This window comes from Leptonychotes weddellii, chromosome 12 (genome assembly GCF_054177405.1).
Source record: "Leptonychotes weddellii isolate Sample4059 chromosome 12, ASM5417740v2, whole genome shotgun sequence".
Classification (NCBI taxonomy): Eukaryota; Metazoa; Chordata; class Mammalia; order Carnivora; family Phocidae; genus Leptonychotes; species Leptonychotes weddellii.
This window is the reverse complement of record NC_138380.1, coordinates 67,615,966-67,639,343: the sequence shown is the minus strand read 5'-3', so window position 1 is coordinate 67,639,343 and position 23,378 is coordinate 67,615,966. Positions and strand designations below refer to the sequence as shown.

At 36.4% G+C, this 23,378-nt stretch overlaps 1 protein-coding gene and 1 long non-coding RNA gene across 2 annotated transcripts in view; one reads left to right on the top strand and one right to left on the bottom strand.

Moving 5' to 3' along the window:
• Window positions 1–23,378, top strand: part of LOC145716580 (uncharacterized) — a 499,927-nt gene that overhangs the window by 414,216 nt on the left and 62,333 nt on the right. The gene's annotated exons all lie outside the window — the stretch shown is intronic.
• TEX47 (testis expressed 47) lies at window positions 2,771–3,532 on the bottom strand. The gene has a single exon (XM_006729601.2). The coding sequence runs from the start codon at window positions 3,530–3,532 to the stop codon at window positions 2,771–2,773; it is 762 nt and encodes a 253-aa protein (XP_006729664.2).

Sequence of the window (23,378 nt, the reverse complement as noted above, 5' to 3'; positions counted from 1 at the left end):
ATTAGTGGCATAGATGAATGAAAACTAAATGATATGAAATTACATGCATGTATATATATATATATGTGATTACTCCTATTACATATATATTATTGTTCCAGACTAATACATAATCACCCACCTAAAACACAGGGGCTTAAATCAACGACAGTCGTTTATCTCATTCACAGATCTGCAATTTGGACAGGGCTCAGTGGGAACACACCGTCTCTACTATTCCGCACAGTGTCAGTTGGGCTGGCTTGAAATCCAGGGTTGACTGGAAGACTAGAGTCTGGAATCACTGGAAGGTTCACTCACTCACATGTCTAGTGGTGATCCTGGCTGTTGGCTGGGACCTCGGCTGGGGATGTCCTCTGGAAAATCACTTGGATTGCTCACAGCGTATTTTTAGGTTCCAAGAGCTAGCTAGCATTGAAGTGATCATGGTAAAGTGTGTAGCATTTTTATGACCTAGCCGTGGCGGTCACATGGGATCACTTCTGTTGTACTCTCTTGGTCAAGGCAATTACAAAGGTCTGCTTGATTTCAAGGGGTGGGGATTTAGAAGCCACCATGATATGTATGAATGTTAAGGCCACATTGTAAGAAGAGCATGTGGGATGCGATATTAGCCATGGCCATTTTGGGGAAATACGTCATACTTTTATATAGATAAATATACAATTTTATTTGTAAACTGCACTTCTATTCACTAGCTAACTTTAGAAAATACTCTTCCTAAACAAACAAAATTTACCTTCCTAAAGGAATTTTACCTAATTCAATGAACACTTATGGGTCATTTTCTCCTTCCTATTTTTGCTTGTTCTCTGTTCTCGTAAATATGCTCATCTGCCCTCCCCAACCTCTCCTCACATCCACAAGCCTAGATAAGGCTTACTTCTTCAAGTCTTTTCTCTATGGCTTTTTTTTTTTTTTTTTGCCTGGAAAGCATTTTTTACTTCCACTCATTTTGTTGCTGAACACTTATTCTCAAAGTGTGGATGCCTGTGTCTTTTTCACATTTCAGAGTAAATAGCACATTACTGATGAATGCGAGGTGTTTAATATTTGCTAAATTGATAAAATGTTTGTAAGTTATATACTCTTTCTTAACCAGAAGAATTACTTCATGTTTAATCTAAAATATACTCTTTCTGTTACTAAATTTAAATGAACAGAACTTCAAGTTCAGCTAAGAGTGAAAAATGCCATTCTGTATCTAAATCTGTATTACAAAATTTAAAAATAGAAGCAGTCTTTCCTGAAATTTGATTCTGATATGGAACAAGTGATGACAAATTATCTGCATATGACAAATTTGAGTGGTATGCTGAGATTGCTTTTTTTCCCCTAAAGAGACTGAAAATCAAATAATATTAAAAAAAAATAAAATGGAACACAGTATTTCTTCTACTAAATCTGTTTCATGAGATATTGAAATAATTTTGGATAAATGTCACTGAAGCCATCAAGATATTAATGCCATTTAATAGTTTAAACAAATTATACTTTTTTAAATAAACAAATTATACTATTCTAAATAATAATAAATAATATTTTAAATAATTTTAAATAAATTATACTATTTAAAATAATTAAAAATACTTAAATATTTTAAATAAGGGCATTGATCCTGGGTGAAGGAAGGGAGAGAACAACTTAAAATAGGTCATATAGAAATTGCATGTCATTAATTGCTTTATAGGAAGTAAATTGGAAAAAAAAAACAATTTGTATATCTTTTGTGGGATCGTTTATAAATGTTTTACAAGTGAGCAAGAATCATGTTTTCTATCCCTAACATCTGGCAAATGTCTGTCATGTGAAGGATGCTCAAAAAATGATTTTGCATGAAAGAATACAGTGCCTTCTGACAATGTATTTTCTGGTTGTTTCAAAAAGCTACTGTGTTCTTCAGCTTTATAATAGCCTCAGAATTCTTGATTATATAGTTCAGAATATATGAGCTTTGGCACTGTTTTCAAAGTTGAGGTTTTGTGTTCTGAATTCAGGAATCATATCTCACAGAGCTTAGTCCTTCAAGTGTTTCCTACATAGTGCTAACTATAATAATGCTCATACCATATCATATCATATTTACTTTTACACATACTTGCCTCTAAATGTAGGTTGCAAGCAACTCAATGATGGTGTTTTTCCTCTAAATTTTATATTCTGAGAACAAAATGGTGTTTCCTGAAATTTGATTCTGTGTGGTGGCTATTGTTCATTTACTGTTGAAAGAATGAGTGATGGGCACCTGGGTAGCTCAGTTGGTTAAGCATCTGCCTTCAGCTTAGGTCTTGATCCCAGGGTTCTGGCATCAAGCCCCACGTCAGGCTCCCTGCCCAGTGGGGAGTCTGCTTCTCCATCTCCTGATCCCCCTGCTTGTGTGCGCTCGCTCGCTCTCTCTCTTTCAAATAAATAGATAAAATCTTAAAAAGAAAGAATGAATGAGAATCGGAATTTGTCCTTTATTATCTATACTTTTCTTAAAAAAAACAAGCCATTTCGTCAAAATGATATTAACATTTGTAAAATTATTAACTCATTAACCCCCTCCACCCATTAAAATAACACGTTGAACTTAGTATCAGAATAAACATTAATTTTCAAGTTTAGCTCAACATGCTCTGTAAAGATTAATATATTACCTTGTGTATATTGTGGCATTCTGGTGCTTTCTTTTTTCAAGAGAAGAGTTACTTTAGAAATCCTGTTCTTTTCTTTAAGTAGCACTGATTCCTTGAGAGATTGCACCCTATCCACCACATCTCTCTCAATCTTAGAAATAGGTAGGAGTAGGCCATATCACCTCGGAATCCAAAGTGACATGTATGGGTTTGTTGTATATGTTTAGGAAAGTTTCTGGATCCATGAACTCTTCAGATTTGCACAAGTACTTTATTATTTGTTCTGGGATGAGCAGTTCAGGTGCAAGTTGGTGCAAGTTATCCCCTGGTCCTTTAGCGCCCACTTTAACCGTCTTTAAAAGATGGAGTGCTAGCTTATGGGTCTGAGTGAGAAACTCTGTGATGACCTCTTTGGTGGACTGTGTCTGTGTCACATCATCGAGATACATGACTGGAACTTTTATCACTGAAACATGCCATTGCATGAAGAGCCTAGTTGGGATGTTATGGGACACAACGATAATTTTCATCCCTTGGATAAAAAACTCTGCTTCACTCTTTTGATGGTTAAGATAATCTAGAAGAATTCGGTAAAGCGTACCATTGGAACTCTCAAGGATATGCAGAATAGAAGTAGGATATACCAGCAGAAACCCTGTCACTGCTTCTCCTAGGTGATGTTTTAAAATCGACTGGAATGCTTGTTCATAGTAGTCAGCAATATCTTTTTTTTCTGTGTTTGCTGTTATATCGGCCACTAGAAACATCCTATGAAGAAGGAATTTCTTTAGCTGTAGTCTTTGCTTCTCTTCCTGAAGATGAAAGTAATTGCCACGTGGAATTTGTGGCATTAGAGGAGATTCCACTGGAAAAGTCCTTTTGTTGGTCTTTCCCATATGGCCTGGGAATGTCATGATGGGTCCTATTTGTTCTTGCAGATGATCCCAGTTTTTAGCCTAGCACAGTGTTTACATTATCGGGATACCTCTTCAGTGGTGAACTCTTTTATTTCTTCTCACAAAAAAAAAAAAAAAGTTTATTTGTCAAATGCTAGTGAATAGCAAAATCCCTTCCCAGTATTATCGACAATACCATCTTTGAAACAAAAGAGAATGTTAAAACAAGATGTAAATTATAGAGATTGTTTAAAAGTTTACAGTGAAATAACATTTACATCATAGGAAAGAACTCTAGTACACTGGTGAGTGGGGAGAAGAAAGAACGTAATCTAGAGCAAGTTAACTCTGTTTTTGTTTGCATTATTATTTTCTCCTTCAACTTATATTAAATTTTTTCCCTTTTCCTGAATCATGCGTGTGCTCTTATGCACATGCACGTGCACACACACACATACACACACACAGGAATGTATCTGACATTCACTCACCGGAGCATTGGTATCATGTTAAAATGTCTTTTCATATATGTAATGGCAATTACAGATTGTCCTTGATTCGTCAATTAAAAAAAAAAGTGGTATTTTATGGTAATTCTCCATTAAAAAAAATTTAACTGGTCAGTAAATTAAAAAAAAAAAATCTGGGGAATTCTTAAGTCCTAATTGGCTTACTTCATCTTTACTCAGGATATGAAAAGTTATTACTGTGGCTTGTCTAATAACAGTCGATTTTTGGAGTACCTAATTTTGATTCTTTGGGGTTTTTTCCCTATCGACAAATGTCAGAAATAGCCCTTTTCCCTTCCTTTTGTTGTTGTTGTGGGTATCAAATAATAAATTCTGTTAATTTTCACTTACTCTTCTTACCAATCTCTTTTTCTTACCTCCAGGTCATCTTGACATTTCTTTTCTTCTTCAAGTGCTTCTTGCTTTTACCTGTCCTTGAGGTCCCATTTGTCCTCCATTACTTGTCCAACTGCCAGTGTCTTGGGTGCTGCCAGCTGTCTTGTTTCCATGGTGCCTAGTGAATCAGACTGTCAGGGTCTTAAAGGGCCAGAGCGCACTGGCAAGTGCCATTTCTTCCTTTAATGAGGGTATCTCAACAGACATCTCAGCCTCACGGTAGAGGAAACGAGGGCTTCTTTTCTAGAATGGCTTCTTTTTTGCCAGGTGCCTTTGTAAGTCAGACAGATGGGGGACCTGAATATCTTACTAGACATATTCTTTTCTTTTTACTTTTTGTCCACAATTTATGGAAGAGGCAACTAAAGCATGGAGTAGGTATATACCTTGCACCCAATTCAAACATGCTTTCAGCAACCTCCCTACTCTGTCCACCTAGGGTAGAGGGGGTATTGAGATGCATTAATTAAATACTTTAAGAACACATGTCAGATTCTGTGTAATGGTGACTCTGTTTTAAGAAATTTCTTCTATAAGGTTTTCTTAATTTGATGTAAATTTAAGTTAGGTTTTACAATAAAAATTAATAATAGCATATCTTAAAATTGCATTCATGTGAGCTCTAACCATAATTTTAAAACAAGATTAGAAATCACCCTTATTCAATTTTTAAAAAGTAAACCTTAGAGTACTTTTTTTTTTTGAGGATTTCTGTATCTCTCTCTTTTTTTTTTTAAGATTTTTTTTAATTTTTTGACACAGAGAGAGAGACAGCAAAAGAGGGAACACAAGCAGCGGGAGCGGGAGAGGAAGAAGCAGCCTTCCTGCTGAGCAGGGAGCCTGATGCAGGACTCGATCCAGGACCCTGGGATCCTGACCTGAGCTGAAGGCAGATGCTTAATGACTGAGCCACCCAGGTGCCCCAAAAGTAAACTTTACAGTACTTTCCCCCCACTAAGGTTTGTGTTATCCAAACTTATGATCTGGCTTTAATGATATACAGTAATGAGTTATCCCAAAAAGTGGAGGCTGAGAGGTGACTTAATAATTCCTTAAGGATGTGGTACATAAAAATTGACTAATTCCTCACAGGGTTCACTTCATCATTCCCTGAAATGATACAGTCTTTCCCAAGGCACACAGGAACTTGTCACTGCCCGGTCTACGGGTTGTTCTCAGCCTCATTCTTCTTCCTGCTTTGCAGAATGTGATTGTGTTGACTGTACCTCCTTTATGGCCTTCTCTTCTCCCTTGGTTTCTATGATTCTGGACCTGCCTGAATTTCTTCCCAAATTTCTGTTTATGGCCTTGCTCAGTTCCCTCTCATACTCAGCTTTGGGCAAAGCTGAGGCTCTGTGCTCATCATGCAGATCTCTCATTCTACCTCCATGTCCAAGTAGCTTAGCACCATCTTTTGTGAGGGCAGGTGGCTGGTCCTTGATGTCACTCTCGCCTCCAAACTTAATGATTGACATTGCTGACTGACCATGGAGACTTCCCTGCTGAGGCCAGCCATGGATTTGGACTCCTTCTCAATCTAAGGCTCAAGGCAGATACCATTAGTTTGTGGGAGTTGACAAAGCAGAAAAAGACTGACTTTCCAGCCCAGTACTTTTTCTGTACAGAGGACTCCTAAATTGTAATCCTGTTTATAACACTTCTCCTTGGATGTACCTCTACCCTTTTAAATTGAAAATGCCAACATTTTAACTATTATTTTCTGTATATTTCCCTTTACAAATACCCTGTTACACATTTTTTGCTCATCCCCTAGGCGAACATCCCTGGTCTTACCTTTTCATGTTTCCTAAATGTTATCTGCCAACTGTGTTCTGTTACTAAGTCTTTTTACTTTGAAATCTATCATAGGTTCTTGATTTCATTATAGACCTTGCTCTTTATTGGGATTATAATCAGAATCTCCTATCTTCAGTGTTTTTCCACCTCACCTGTTCAGCTGAGAGCATGAAACTGTAGGACCTGTGACATGTCTGCCTCATAAAGTTCAGGAGATACTTATTTTATAAAGTCTTTCCTGTTTACTTGCCCTGCATAGACTGCTAGCAGAAGGCACTTCTCCCCTTCCCAAGTCCACAGCGATTCCTGGCACTTCCACTGCACAATGATGGATTATAACAGAGAAGATAGGGACATGCAACTCTAGGGTTTGGTAGCCTAACAAGGGCTTTGCTCAAAGTCAGTGGGAGACTTTACAGGGCATATCTAGAAGCCCTTTTTGAATGCACAGACTTAAATTAACCTTTTATACATAGATAAGATTTTCTTCGTTGTGACACCATTCTTACCTCTAGTCCAATTTTTCTACCTTTTTACCCCTATAAAAGGGAGCTCAGTTGTGATTTTTCGCTGCCTGTGCACTTTTTATTTCCCTTCTCTTTCATATATCTTGGTTCCAGCAATATAAACCTAATAGAAAAATGACAATCTTTCATCATTATAATTCCCCATATAAACTATGCAAAATATCACTGAGCCATTCCTTCTTCAAAAGAGTGATGATCTCTTAATTGGCATTGCCTTGAAACATATGAAGTTGTCATTTTTTTTAAGATTTTATTTATTTATTTGACAGAGAGAGACACAGCAAGAGAGGGAACACAAGCGGGGGGAGAGGGAGAGGGGGAAGTAGGCTTCCCGCAGAGCAGGGAGCCCGATGCGGAGCTCGATCCTAGGACCCTGGGACCATGACCCGAGCCGAAGGCAGATGCTTAATGACTGAGCCACCCAGGCGCCCCTTAAGTTGTTATTTTTATAAGTTAAAAACTGTCTGGTATTGACAATTTTTATTTTATGTTTTAATTTTTTTATTCAAGTATAATTTACACTAGTTTCAGGTGTGTAACATAACAATTCAACGATCCTATACATTTCTCAGTTTCATGTGGTCCAATTGAATACATTTAGAATCAGTAGTTTTTACCACCATAGATAATAGTTTGACCTCTATCTTCCCCATGTATCTTTTCATCTTTTGAGGCATGTTTTGTTGTTGGATTCTTGCTTCCACATTGTTATTTCATTGTCACGTCACGTTTAAAGGCAACTTACCTTCTTTTCTTGCCTTTCATCAACCATACACTTAAGTCAGGAGTAAAGTTTTGAGCAGCTAGGAATAGAAACAACACACAGTTTGGACCTTTTTTTTTTATTGGCTGTTATATGTAATTATAATTGTCCAAGCTCCTTTCGATGGACACCTGATATTTGAATTCTCAGATGCCACAATCCTGTGCTCCATCGATTAGGGGCCCGTTATTTATCTTCAGGTGGCAACTCAAACAGAAGACCTCCTCTTTCTGTCCAATGGGATAAAAAAACATTGGGGTTTGTTCTCCCCGAGTGGTCCGTTAGCATAGATATCCAAGTTCAAACAACTGACAAGTGGCAGAACCCGAGTGGAAACCTATAATGCTGAGAAGTCTTCTTCCAGATATTCTACCTATCCGCTCTTGTTATCCAATTCCTCTCACGTAAGTACACAACATGTATTTGGAACTCGTGTCAAGCATGCACCTTAATATTTACCATATACTTCCTGCTCTGGTTTTATTTTCTGGAACCAAATGTTTCTGAAAAACAAACTCCCAGTGTCCTTTGTCTTTGTAAGGCAGAAAGAAAGGATTAAAAAGATTAAATACCATTAACTGAATATTTACCATGTGCCCTACACTAGATGCTTTTACACATATTAATTAATTTAGGTTTCACCACAGCCCTATAAGGTTGACAGAAATTTTGCCCACAATTATAGAATAGGAAACTAAAGCATGAGTTCCTTAAGTGCTTTACACACACGGTTCACACATGCTCTCAGCCACCTCCCTACTCTGTCTACCTAGGGTAAAGAGCAGATAAATTATTCCCTCTCAGTATCCATGTCCACAGGGCCATTCTTTGCTTTTCTATGACGGGATAATTTTTCTGGAAATGGAGGCTACCTTGTGGTTTGGATAAAGGAAATTGAAAACTCTTACCTCATACCTGTAATTCAACAAAATTGATTTACTGTCTTTATTCTCTCATTCATCTCAGGTTTATCTACACCTTTGGTGCAGCAGGTAATATCATGGGCATTGTACGAAACACAAACATGGAAAACAGCTGGTCCCTAATTTTAGGACCTGAGGGTCCAGTGAGGGGTGTTGCGATGTCCATAAATGACTACAGGGCAGGGGAAAACATCATAAATACAAAGTGAATGATGATCAGTGCTTTAGAAGCCCTGAGGTGGAAAGGGTGGCTTTTTTGGAAAGCTTAATGAAAGAGCTTTTATTTGGACATGGTCTTCAGGGGAACAGAGCTGGGAAGTGGCTTTGTGAATGTTTCTTGATTTCATTTCTCTAGAATGGGAGGATGTGCACTGACTATTTTCTACTTGGAATACCGGATCCCACTTTAACTTTCCGCTTGTGCTCATATACTGGAAAAATGGAAAACTCTAAATCATTTCCACTAACTTTTTCTGTGTTTTGATAGATCTAAATAATTTGTATACGAGAATTCATGTTCTAAATAAATGGCCAACAACTTGGGTAGAGCCTTTTACTAGGATCACATACCTAAACTATTAGACAAAATATACTTGATTTAGCAGAAAAAAAAAAGGTTAGTTATCAAATCACTAGATAAATAAAGACTTACTAAAAAAGAAAACTAGATTACCTTCTTCAGCATTGCTTCTATTTGTCAAAAACATTATGGAGCAGTGTTTGGTAATTATTTATCAAGGAGAGCACAGGCTAAAAATATTTTGTTATTCAATTCAAACGTTTAACATATGTTTACTATTTGTAGAAAAACGTGCAAGACACTATGGAGATAGTCTTGTCAATCAGATATTGTACCTACACGTGAAAAAGTCAGTTCTATTAGTAGATCTTAACGTTGACACAGTTATGTTTAGTACAGAGCAGGAGAGCGGAAATATAATAAGGACATAAACAATGAACACGGAAAACAAAAAATGCTGTAACAACTAAACCTGACTGAAAGGACTAGTATTTAAGTTGGGCATAACAAAAGATATGGTTTGGGGGGTGGACCAGGGAAGAGATGGGGATTAGAGAAGATACAGAACAGACTTTGTAAACGAGAAGCTTAAAGAGCAGGAGGCATATACGGCACGGCTGGGAAATGCGGTGCTTGAGGAAATGGCAGTGGTCTTGTTGAAGTAGAGTGAAGTTCTCAAACTATAGAATCTGCAGGTTTGTTAAATTAGAGATTCCTGGTCTCTAGCCCCACAAAGTCTGAGTTAGTATGCTTAAAGTGTGGCCCGAGAATTTGCATTTTTGACATGCTCTTCTAATGTTTCCACCTTTTCACTTTAGGAAAGAACGGGCTTGTTGGTGGTGATTCAGACGCTGGCTGTCTATTAGAAATCATCTGGTGGAGAATTAAAAAAGAAGCCAGCTCCTGGTTCTTATTTAATTAGTGTGGAAAGAACTCTAGCCTGTGTGTTTGTGAAAGCCTCTCCAGGTGACTGTAAGTGTAGCCCGGTGTAGAAGTGCTGGCCCAGGCTGGAGGGTGAGCAGGGCGGAGACGTGGGGAAGGAGAAACAGGAAGTTGCAGCTAGTCTGTGGAGGACTTGGAGGCCATGCTCGGAGGTATGAGTTTTACTCTGTGGGTGGTAGGGAATCATTGGGAGTTTTTAGTGCCTGTAATCATAACTGTGTTTTAGAAAGTTGCCTGTGATGGGCAGAGGAGTTAGGGATGGGCAATCCTGGAGGCAACCAGAACACTTTTAAGAATTCTGCCACTGGAGAATGAGTGCTCTTATCTTCCACCGGTTGAGGAGCAAAACTGGTTCAGCTTCTCTAGAAAGCCATTTGGTGATATGGATCACGAGTTTAAAAATTTCCTGCTCTAAGTAATGCCTCTTCTGGGTATATCATAAAGAAATAAAATTATTGACAAACATTTTAATGTAAAGATGGTTATTATAGGGATTAAGGGAGAACTTTGAAAAATTGAATGGATACATTAATTATGGAATACTATGATGCCCTAAAATCATTTTTGAAGAATATTTTAAATGCATGGAAAACAGTTATTTTCAAAGTAAATAATATAATACACAGTTATGTATAATATGTGATCCCCATTTTATTTTAAAAATGATAATACAAACCAGAGAGAAATCTAGCCAAATGTTAAAATTGGTGGAATTTAAGGGTGCTTGGGTGGCTCAGTCGGTTAAGCATCAGACTCTTGGTTTCCGCCCAGGTCATGACCTCAGCATCATGAGACTGAGCCCTGCATTGGGCTCTGTGCTGGGCATGGAGCCTAATTAAGATTCTCTCCCTCTCCATCTGCTCCACCCTGTACCCCCTGTCCCACTGGCTAATGCTCTCTTTTTCTCTCTCTTTCAAAAAAATGGTGAAATTTGGTGGTGATACTCGTTTTGCATTTAAAAAAAAATTTCTAAGCATGTCTACATTATTGTTCTATTCAGAAAAAAAAAAAAAAAAACATTAAAAAACCCGATAGGCTTTGTTACTGGTTTGGCAAAAGGTAACACATGTGTTGCTCTGTTTGTGGTCTGGGCTAGTCTAGTTTAAGAGCCTGCCGATGGGTAGAACTTATAAAAGGGCAGATGCTGGACCAAGTTGAACAAGGAGGATCAACAGTCAGAGATGTCTGGGCTTACTGATTGAGAGTAAGAATAGGAAGACCTAGAGATGGAAAATGGAGCTGTTATCAAGACACAGTCCAGGAGCTTCAGTTCAGAACAACCTTACGTGACGTGAGACCATCTTTGTATGGCTACTAAAGCCTACCCCTGAGAAAAAGGTGGGTCTTTGAAGATTTGGGTAGTTGCTAAGACTAAGGAATATATGTACGTCATCATCAAGGTAGACATGATTTGGTCAACTGGATGTGTGAGGTGAGCTGTGGAAAGATTTAAAGATGGTCCGTGGATTTGAATGTCAGTGGCTGGGATGACTTAGATTTTTAAACTACAGATAGAGGATAGACGAGAAAGCCCAGATTTGGGAAGAAAAACAGTTTGTAACTATTAGGTTGAAGTGGACTTGCCATGGGAACATCCAAGTATAAATGCGGTTAGGAGTCTGGAGATTAAGAAACATCAGGATCATGATGCAAAGTCGATCGTCATCTGTCCTGAGGAAAAAGGTTGAAACCCTGGGAACCATTGTGCTTGTGAGAGAATAACAGGAAAGAAGAAGGTGGAGAGAGTACCATGTGGAACACTTAATTTTTAGAAGTGGGCAAATGAGAACATCAGAGGTAGGTGGAGGAGAGAGGTCAAAAAGCTTGAGAACTGAGGTGACCTTTTAGTATTGGCTATTACGAGTTTCCTGGAGACTTAAAAAAAAAAAAAAGATTCAGTAAAATGATCAAGGGAAGCCAGGGTGTACTCATTGAGTTGAGTCAATATAGAATGAGTGGTCAAGGAGTAGACCCCTCCTTCAAAACATTTGGCAGTAAGAAGAATGAAAGCACTCTGATAGTAAATTATAGAGGAGGAAGATTATAGGGCAATTACCCTATAGTGACCCTAGGATTTTCTCTATTTAAAAACTAGCATACTATGTTGTTGTTGTTTTCTCTAAACTGACATTGTGTCCAGCCAGGAAGGTTGAGTCTGAAAATGGAATGCTATATTGTAAGCTTTGAAAATATTTTAAGATCGTCAGTTCTCAACAGAGATTTTGGAGACAACAAATAACACTGAAGTCCAAGTCGTGTTCATTTTTCCTCTTGTATCAGATGTATTTTGTGCTGCTTTGGCAAACAGAGGACCTCTAAAGACACAGGAATTACGAACACCCTTGGAGCACACTATGTCATGTGATACAAATACAACTAAATCTTAATTTAGGTTTTCATGACTTTAAACATTTTTGAGTTATAATAGCAAAGTTGCCTTACATGTACAACAGTAATTACGGTTGGAGTAGTCACTTAGTAATGTCGGTGCAAACTTCTACTTTGGTGCACATAATCTGTTGTGCTAAAACACATCATCAATAAGCGAGTATCTATTTTAGTGCTTGCTTTTGGTTTAATGTTGATCAGTGTGCTGTGCAGAATGGAGGAAATGGAACTAAAAGAAATTTAGAGTTGGAAGGAAACTTGGCACTCCCGATATAACCTACTCCTTTTTCAGTTAAGAGATGGAAATGTGACACAAAGAGGCCAATTGCTATCCCTGCCATCAAGTTGCTTACCTTATATCAAGGTTGACAAAAACATACGTCCATGAAATACTGAAACAGTGAGATGATATTTCTTACGAGATTACTTTTCAGGAAACGTGATAGATGCTTCAATAAGTAAAGTGGTGCCAGAACTATTCAAAAGACAGTTACAGGAATCTGAATTTTGTGATGCTCCGTAGAGAGCCACGAGATATTTTTACACAGGGAAGTAACAGGATTGGTGCCATGTTGAATGGTTTTAATAACTATATTCAGGATATTTAGGAAGGCAAAATTTTAGAGTCAGAAGTGCCAGCTAAAATATTGTTGCCTATGTAATGAAGATTTAAGCTAGAATTTAAAACTTTGGAAAGTATTTCTTTTTAAATTAAGAGTAATGTTAATCCAAGTCTAAGTAACTATATCATTTTTACTTCAATATATCCAGAGCAGCAATAGGTAAGAACAACACAGTGAAATATCTTTTAAAGATCGGCTATGTCCTAGGTCTCTAAACAGATTTTCCTTTATCTATCCAAGTCTTTATTATCCTGTGACCTTTCCAGCCTATACTAAATTTAAAGCCCTTTTGCCCATTTTAATTCAGGGCAATAACATATTTCTTCAGAAGCCATACCCACTAACGTTAGTAGTTGTCGACATTTCACACCCTCATATGATTCTAGGTACCATTGTTGGAATATATGTGATCATAAGGTACAGTCACTTTTTTGTGAAGTGAGTTATAGACAATGAGCATATACTAGGGTGACTACGTCATTTGGGAGGACAAATTTCCAGGGTCTACAATAGGATGACAGTGGGGAAGTGTTGGCATCTGGTCCTCCATCATCAGTCTTCAGTGCTGGCATCTGTTAGAGATGCATGAATGCCTTTCTGGTCCATGCCTCATCTGTCACCCTAGTCCCTTGTCTCTATGACAGACACCACTCAGCTACATACCTGCTACAGTTGGCCTCCTGGAAATACCTTTTTGGTATGAATACTTATTCCAGGAGATTTCCTAGGCAAAGCCGTCTTGGGCTCTGTGCCTTTGTGTGCTGAAATGTGGATAAATGATCATTTTGTCCCTCTTTTAGCCTCGAGAGGTTCTACGCATCACATTTGTTGAGATGATGGCTGAAGTAAGAAAGTCTTAACTTCTACCCTAATGACCTAGTTGGTAGAATTATGATTTCTATGTGAGTACTTTATATTCATGTAAAACTTTTCACTTTTCCATGGGCTAAACCATTTATACTGTTTAGTTGTGATATACTCAGAAAAATTCAACTATTGATAACACAAGATGAATAAAAGCATAACTATAAAGGCAAAATTCTCAGACTCAAATAGTAAGCTTCAGGGTAAAAAATTAAGGTCATTTGGATCACCCATTCCTTAGAATTATCAACTTTTAGCCAAGCAACTTGAATATTGATTGTATTTGCTATAATTATATTCATTTGTGATTGTAATTTTTTATTAAGGACAATTTGACTTTGAGAGAGACCACACTTTTTTTGGTTATGGTTTGATGGGAAGGATAATCTTGTTTTTTATCATAAACAGAGCAGAAAGTGTAAGATAACTTTCATATCTGAAATTTTAGGAAATCTTTTTACAAGGTAGAGAAATAGCCTGGCCTAACCATTGCTTGATGGTTAAGATCTCTAATCTACTTCACAAAATAGTGTACTAAGCTACCATGGACCCATACTCAAGATCTATCTCATTTGTGTGTGTGTGTGCGTGTGTGCATGTGTAACTTTTCAGTGATAAGACAGTACAGCAGTAAAAAAAAAAAAAAAAAAAGGCATACTTTTAAGTTTCAGCTCTTGATTAAAGACCTATTTTGGGCCCAGGCTCCCAGGGTTGTGGGAAGTGATGTTTAATAAATTTTCAGAGGTGGAGGCCAATGGTGTGACTTGGGTTCAGTAATTCATTTTTGGTTGTTAGAATTTTGCTTCCAGTGATGTATTTGAGAACCAGGCTAGTCTTACATGTTTTATAAGGTCATTCTCCAAGACCTATGCCTCATAAGAGGAGGGAGATTCTTCTTGGTCGTGATGTTATTGGAATCTAAGTGCTGGTTTCTGGCTTAGTGCATATGCTCTTTGCCTTCAACTAGCTGTTTTCTTTGTGAATTAAAAAATTAAAAATCTAGTTTTTTTTTGACTGAAGACAACTTTACACTTATAACCTGTGCTTTTAAAAAGCTGATCTCTAGAACAAATAAGATCTTTTTCAGGTAAAACTAAAGCATAGTCATGTTCTGCAACATTTAAAAAATTATCAGGTTGTGATTGCTAGTCTCTTTGACTAATTTGTTTTAAGTGGCATAAACTTACTATTATATTTTACAGTTAAGCCATTTTTATTTAATGAAATATAAAGGCAGGCAATGAAAGGAACAAAAAAAGTTTATGTTATGAAAAGTAAAATTAAGGAAGAAGAGATTTCTGTTGGCAGGGTGATGGTAAAGCAGAATAAAATTCAACTCTACCATACAGGGAGCTAGATTGCATCTTGAATGCTCTGTATTATGTGAGTGGAAAAGAGTGATCCCTCTGAATACTTCATCACATCTGAGGTGAGTGAGTACTGCTGCAATAGTATCTGGGAAATGCAATCGGTGTGTCTGAAGCCAGCATCTATTTATCTTAAATTAATCATCCTTCTGAGGTAGATGATAATCCCGGTGCTGGATGCCAGTGTCTTTTTATTTGTGGCGCTGATAAAACCAGAGGCCTCCTAGATTGGTGAGAGCTCTACAATATGAAGGATCTCCAGCTGTAACTCTTTTGGAGGATGATGGACTGCTTTTTAGATTTTTCAGCATTATTTTGGGATTGAGAATCAGTAAATAATTGTTTTTAAGATAAATCCTTGACCACAATTAAGTCTATTACACCTTTCTGCTCTTGGCAGGGGAAAAACAAGGCATGCTAAATATAAGGCAACATTTTTTTCTCCTTCACTATTACATTCTCTAGTCAGCAGAGTTCCAATGAAAAAGGCTCTGTGAAGGTGTTAAACTCTCTGGGTGTCAGGACCCTGCTGTCAAGGCAAACCACAGGGTGAATGGCACTGTGACAGCTCTGATGGAGCTGACCCCAGAGGCCCATGACACTACATCGCAGACCGAGCAACTGAGCTTGTGCTTTTCCAAAAGGTGGGCTGGAGAAATGGTCTGTTTCTTTGTGAATGAATGAATGAATGAATGAATGAATGAATGAGTGTATATATAAATATAATATTTTAAAGTAGAACTCATTTCCTAGGTTTTATCAGTAAGTGTTATATTACCAACTTGCCTGGGGTAGAAGGTAGGGTAGCAAGAAGACAATGAGGTCTCTGTGTCCCCAAACTGAACAGTGTACCAATGATTTAACCATCTTTTCACTCTTGCTCTGTGTCTCCAAGATACATGTGCATACGTACACAGTTGTCAGGAGAAAGACTTCAGACGTTGTGACCACTAGCTGTGAGAGACACAAAACTCAATCAAATGTTGTGTAATATAGATAAGAATTGTGGTCCTAATGGAAGGAAAGAATGTAAAACAAAAATTTCAGGACTGAATGAAACTGACTGAACATGTTGGATTTATCATTAAGTGATCTAGTTAGTGGGATGAAAGTTAATCTAACTTAAAAATTAGGTAAGGATACAAATAAATTTGGAATATAGGCTATGTGGCTGTCAAAGGTTTTGAATTCAACCCTCATTAAGTTGTGAAGTCTCTGTTATAGACTATGAGTAGGGCTCATGTTGACCCTTAGCAGCACTGACAAAAATCCAGTCACCAGCTTGGTCGAAATCCTCGATCAGCATATAACTTCAACTGCCTGAGAAGGAAACCTCAAAGCTGTTTGTACTATCTTTGCACCCTTCATGGATAAAAATCTTTTAACCTTGGATGATTTATAATTTACAGTAAAAATGTTTAAGAGAATTAAATGTTGAGTGGCAATACTTTTGGTGTTAAGGGATATGTGCATACTTGGTATTTTAAGGATTTCTAATGTCTAAGAGTATATGTCCTACGAAGTAATAAGTTGGCCTTTTAATTCCATCTTAAGATGTATAATTGAATAATTGATCTAGATTTCTGGATTGATTTACTTTAAGATAAACTCTTACCAAGTTGTATATAATACAGGAACATTAAGATTTTATGTATGCATATGCAATCTACTATCATCTATCTACCTACCTACCTACCTACCTACCTACCTACCTACCTAATCTAATCTATTCTGTTTGTCAGATAAGCATTTTTTCAAGGAATTGCATTTAAAAGAAATAATTTTTAAGTTGGGCCAGTGATCAGTTAAAATTTCCCTCTAAGGTACTATTAAAATACACTACACTAATAATTTATAAATTGATGATAAGAACTTAAGGCTGAGTTAGGATTCTTGAATTTGCAACTTCATTAAATTTAATACTAAGCTTTACAACCAAATTAAACCTATGAGTGGTCTTTTCAACGCATAAAAGTTTCTCTCTCAAGGACACAGAAATACTTTTTATTGACAACATTGATTTATCTTGCCCCTTCTCTGAATGTGAGGAGATACCAGTCAACACTCAGTTAAGAACAAATGCCTCCTACACAGATGTTCTCAGCCTCTCAGCCCATTGCTCCCTCTGGCAGTGGAAGGTTGCCATTTTTAAAAGTGGTGGTCAGCCCTGCATCTCAGAGAACAAGGCCAAAACACTCTGGATCAGCCTGAGAAATGGCTTGCATGCAGGCCAGGTATCCACTCCTTTTATTATTTTATATGAAGCAGGTGTATATATTTTTTATAGAAAATTTAGAAAGCAGAGATAACAAACAAGAAGATGATCTTCACCTCAACCTCAATCCAAAAAAAATGATGATTATGCATATTTTGTGATTCTCTTCTGTAATTGCAGTTATGTGTAGGTATGTCCTTAGTTTAACATGTAATGAGTTTTATTTAAAATACATCAGTGATGGTGTTACACAGACTCATACACAAATGCTTTTTTAACCTTCTACTTACGGTTTTGGCTTTCTATATTTATTTTACCACTTAATGATATATCATGAAAACCTTTTGGTGTTAATAACACATAAGTACTAAACGTACATAAAATGTATACTACAAAGCTTGTATAAAAGTATATAAAAAACCACAAAATAGTGTAAATAAAACATAAAACAAAGCTATAGAAGTATGTTTAATGGCTGCATAGATTCTAATGTTCAGATGCATTTTTTAACCAGTCCCTACTCTTGAGCATCCTTAAACATTTTGAATCTCCATTTTTCTTAATTCATTGTACAATTTCATTAAGACAATTCCAGGTGTGAAATATCTAGCAAAATGATTATGTATTTTGTAAGAGTTTAGACACATATTGTCAAGGACCCTCCAGAAATGTGTACCAGTTGATGTCCAGGAGTTCTTTAGTAGTTAAATTTTGAATTTACTCAAAACCAGGTATAAGAAAGAAATCACTAAACTCTTGAGATAAACTGAGAAACCCATCAAAATTAGAATGCCACATCTCAGAAGGTTTAAAATTAAAAAAAAAAACAACTAATATTAATTTATTACCAGAAACAGTTGAGTTTAAGGTGTGAGGTGCTCTTGTATTAATTCTGACCAAATTCAGCACAGGCCCTGCCATTAGGTAAGGGCTTTGCATTGGGGCTGTTAGAAATACCAGGCTGAAAATTTTTCATGACTGTATCAGGCAACAATATATTTTGGTGATGCATTCTCATATACCTTGGAGATCTCTCCCTCTTCTTCACTGCTGCCATTATAGTAGCCTCTACCAGAGTGATTGAAATCAGGTAGGAGTGATACAGCTTTCCTTAACAAAGATAGATTTCATAGCCAATAATCTATCCCTATGAATCTAAGATGACTTTCATCCATTTTAAAGAAGTTGACCTTTATCCATTTCAAAAGGTGTTTAATTTTTTCTATAAAATTTCCAGTAATATGGTATCCATTACCTACATAAAAATAATTGTGTACCTCACACCCATTAGGATGGCTACTATAAAAAAAAACAAAAACAAAAAGAAACAACCTATTCAGGTCCTCTGCTCATTTTTAATCAGATTGTTGTTTTAGTGTTGAGTTGTAGGAGTTCTTTATATATTTTGGATATTAACCCTTTATTGGACATATCATTTGCAAATATCTTCTTCCATCTAGAAGGTTACCTTTTTTGTTGCCTGTTTTGTTAATGGTTTCCTTTGCTGTGCAGAAGTTTTTCAGTTTGATGTCGTTCCAGTTGTTCAATTTTGCTTTGTGTTGCCCTTGCTTGAGAAGACAGATAACCCCCAAAATGGTGCTAAGATGTCCAAGAGTTTACTGCCTATGATTTTTTTAAGGAGTTTTATGGTTTTAGGTCTTACATCTAAGTCTTTGATCTATTTTGAGTTTATTTTTGTGTATGGTATAAGAAAGTGGTCTAGTTTCATTCTTTTTCATGTAGCTGTCTGGTTTTTCCGGCACTACTTATTGAAGAGATTGTCTTTCCCTTATTGTATATTCTTGCTTTCTTTGTCCTAGATTAACTGGGTTAATATAAGTGTGAGTTTATTTCTGGACTCCATTCTGTTTCATTGATCTTTGTGTCTATTTTTGTGCCAGTATCATTCTGTTTTGATTACTGTAGCTTTGTGGTTTAGTTTGAAATCTGAGAGTATAATATTTCCAGCTTTGTTCTTATTTCTCAAGATTGCTTTGGTTATTTGGGACTGGGATCTTTTGGGGTTGAATACAAATTTGGGGATTATTTGTTCCACTTATGTAAAAAATGGTGGGATTGTATTTAATCTGTAGATTGCTTTGGATATCTTTCCAAAGAATACATACAGATGGCAAACAGATACATGTAAAGGTGTTGAACATCATTAATCATCAGGCAAACAAACCAAAACCACAATAAGATATCCCCTTACACTTGTCACAATGACTAGTATCAAAAAGACAATAAATAACAAGTATTGGGAAGGATATAGAGAAAAGGAAACCCTTGTCCACTCTTGGTGGGAAGGTATATTGGGGCAACCACTATGGAAAGCAGTATAGAACTAAAATTAAAAAATAGAAATACCATATGATCCAGTAATTCCATTTCTGGGTATTTACCCAAAGAAAACAAAAACACTAATTTGAAAAGATACATATACCCCGATGTTTACAGCAACATTATTTACAATAGCCAAGATATGGAAACAACCTAAGTGTCCATCAGTAGAAGGATGGATAAAGAAGATGTGAGATACACACACACATACACACACACACACACACACACACACACACACACTGGAATATTACTCAGCCATAAAAAAGAATGAAATCTTGTGATTTGTGGCAACATGGATGGACTTAGAAAGTACTATGTTAAGTGAAATAAGTCAGAAAGAGAAAGACAAATACTATATGATTTCATTTATATGTGGAGTCTAAAAAAACAAACCAAACCAAACAAAATAGAAACAGATTCATAGAACAAACTGATGGTTCCCAGTGAGGAGGAGGTTAGGAGAATGGGTAAAAGAGGTGAAGGGGAATTAAGAGGTACAAACTTCCAGTTGTAAAATAAGTAAGTCATGGAGATATAAAGTACAGCATAGAGAATATAGTCAATAATATTGTAATAACTTTGCTGACAGTTGGTGACTACACTTAGTGGTGAACATTTTGTTATACACATAAATGTAAAACCACTTTGTTGTACACCTCAAACTAATACTATATGTCAACTACAATTAAAAAAATTTTTTTGAATAAAAAATAAGAACAACCAACAAAAAAAGCAACAAGGAAGTTGGCAAGGATGTGGAGGAATTTGAACCCTTGTGCATTGTCTCTGGAATTGTAAAATGGTGCATCCATTATGGAAAACAGTATGGAGGTTCCTCAAAATTAAAAATACAACTATCGGATGAACCAGCGATCCCACTTCTGGGTATATACCCAAAATAATTGAAAGCAGGTTCTCAAAGAGATATTTGACCACCCATGTTCATAATAGCATTACTCACAACACTCAAGAGGTAAAAGCAACCCAAATGTACATACACAGATGTGGTTTATACATACAATGGAATGTTACCGAGTCTTAAAAAGGAAGGCAGTCCTGACAGTGTGATAACAGGGATGAGCCTTGAGGACTTCATGCTAAGTGAAAGAAGCTGGTCGCAAAAGACACATACTATGTTTCCACTTACAACATATCTAAAGTAGTCAAATTCAGAGAATTAGAATGGTGGTTACCAAGGGCTGAGGGGAGGGAGGGACTGAAGGGAAGTTGTTGTTTAATGGGTAGAGCATTTCAGTTTTGTAGGATGAAAGTCCTGGAGATTGGTTGCACAACAGTGGGAATATAGGCAATAGTGAAAAATGGTCAGAATGGTAAATTTTATGTTAAGTGTTTTTTCCCACAATAAAAGGATTGGTGAATTATATGTAAAGTGAATTATATCTAAATAAAAAAACCCCTGAACGTAAGTTTCCCAAAACTGTTATCATGTAGAATTTTTTAAGGAGTATCTAATTCCCCATGTGCAAAGTTTATTTTTTAAATGTCACTTTAAAATTTTATTTCCTTAATTAGACTAAGTAAATTCCCTTAACATAGCCTTTTACACAAGGTCAATTTTTAAAATGTTTTCAATATAAAGTTTTTCCCCCTTTCCTATCAATGCCATCCATATTACTTTGTAGAAATTCAACACACACACACAAATATCTTGGACAAATGGTAGGCATAGAAAATAAGCTTACTGTGTTAAATACCAGAAACCCAGTACAGTTTTCCAAGTGAAAATCTTTCCTTTTTTAGACTACAAATGAGACATATTCTCAGGAGCCACATAAACTTAGGCACTTTCTTATCTACACAACACTTTTTCTTTTAAAGATGCTAAAAGAGTTGTATAATTTTTACAACTATGTCTACTCCAAGACCCTGAGCAGAAGTCCTACATGCATCCTTATGTGGGTCTCTAAATGCTAAATAGAGATAATGAACTGGCATGGGTTTTATACTGTACTTCTTGACATGCATGGCTAATAGGTCGATAATATTCAGGAAGAAACAAAAAAGGAAATAAATAGAAGACATTTTTGGATCTGTGATTCTCATTTGAGGGAAAGGTGTGCAGAATTGATATTTATAGTACTTGCTCTTGGCTCTAATATTTTACATACTCCACTCTTGGATATTGGCTAATATCACAGAGCTAAGTTTTGTATTTAGGAAAATTTTTGTCAAATGAATATTTCATGTTTCTTTAAAAAATAGTGTATATACTCTTATACAGGTTTACTAAAATCAGACAGTTTTTATATAAAATGTACACTTGGTTGTTATCTAACCAGTTTGAATAATACATGAAAGAATATAGAATTCATAGAATAATACATTATTTTAATTCTTATATGATCTATTATATAAAAAAATTTTTATTCTGAAGTACTAAGTTTGTTGTGTAACCTTCCTGGTTACACGTGTTTTTTAATATTGATGTGTAAGTATGTGTGTGTCTGTGTGTATAATGTGTTTGTTTTTATATGCATTTTTATATGTTTGTAGAGATTGTTAATCAGTCTTTTATTGCCCTCTCTCTCACACACACACGTTAATGATGATAGCACTTGCTTTTTCCACCCTAGGGGGTTACGACAAGGTTAAATAGAAGCAGCTTAGTTCATTGAAAAGACCATGGGTTTCATGTGAATACAATTTTGGATTCAGATCTTGTCTCTATTTTTTAATAAAACTAGATCCTTAAGCTATGAATTAAATCTTTAGACAGTTTTCCCATTTTTAAAATGGGAATAGATGGCCATGTCTCCTAGAATTATTGTATAGAGCAAAACATAACGTTAAGTGCCTAGTGTTATGTTTGACATCCAATAAAAGCTATGTTTTTATTGGAGAGTTAAAATTTTCACTTTTATTTCCCCTTGCTTTCCTTCATGTTGCAAAAAAAGACTGGTTCTTAAACGTAGAAAGGTGAGCAAAAAACTTGGATAGTAACCCATTTTTCATCCTCAGCTTTTAGTGGAATGTGTTCTGGTTATCTAGCTGGAAATTAAAGTTGTCCTGAAAGTTTCTTGGTTAAATATATAAATATAAATAAATACATACATTCCTAAAAGACAGTCTCTTCAACAAATGGTGTTGGGAAAATTGGACAGCCACATGCAGAAGAATGAAACTGGACCATTTCCTTACACCACACACAAAAATAAACTCAAAATGGATGAAAGACCTAAATGTGAGACATGAGTACATCAAAATCCTAAAGAACACAGGCAGCAACCTCTTCAACCTCAGCCGCAGCAACTTCTTCTTAGAAACATCGCCAAAGGCAAGGGAAGCAAGGGCAAAAATGAACTATTGGGACTTCATCAAGATAAAAAGCTTTTGCACAGCAAAAGAAACAGTCAGCAAAACCAAAAGACAACTGACAGAATGGGAGAAGATATTTGCAATTGACATATCAGATAAAGGGCTAGTATCCAAAATCTATAAAGAACTTATCAAACTCAACACCCAAAGAACAAATGATCCAATCAAGAAATGGGCAGAAGACACGAACAGACATTTTTCCAAAGAAGACATCCAAATGGCCAACAGACACATGAAAAAGCGCTCAACATCGCTCAGCATCAGGGAAATCCAAATCAAAACCTCAATGAGGTACCACCTCACACCAGTCAGAATGGCTAAAATTAACAAGTCAGTAAATGACAGATGTTG

Coding starts and splice junctions, on each gene's coding strand:
- TEX47 (XM_006729601.2), bottom strand. CDS start 3,532: ATGACATTCCCAGGCCATATGGGAAAGACCAACAAAAGGACTTTTCCA.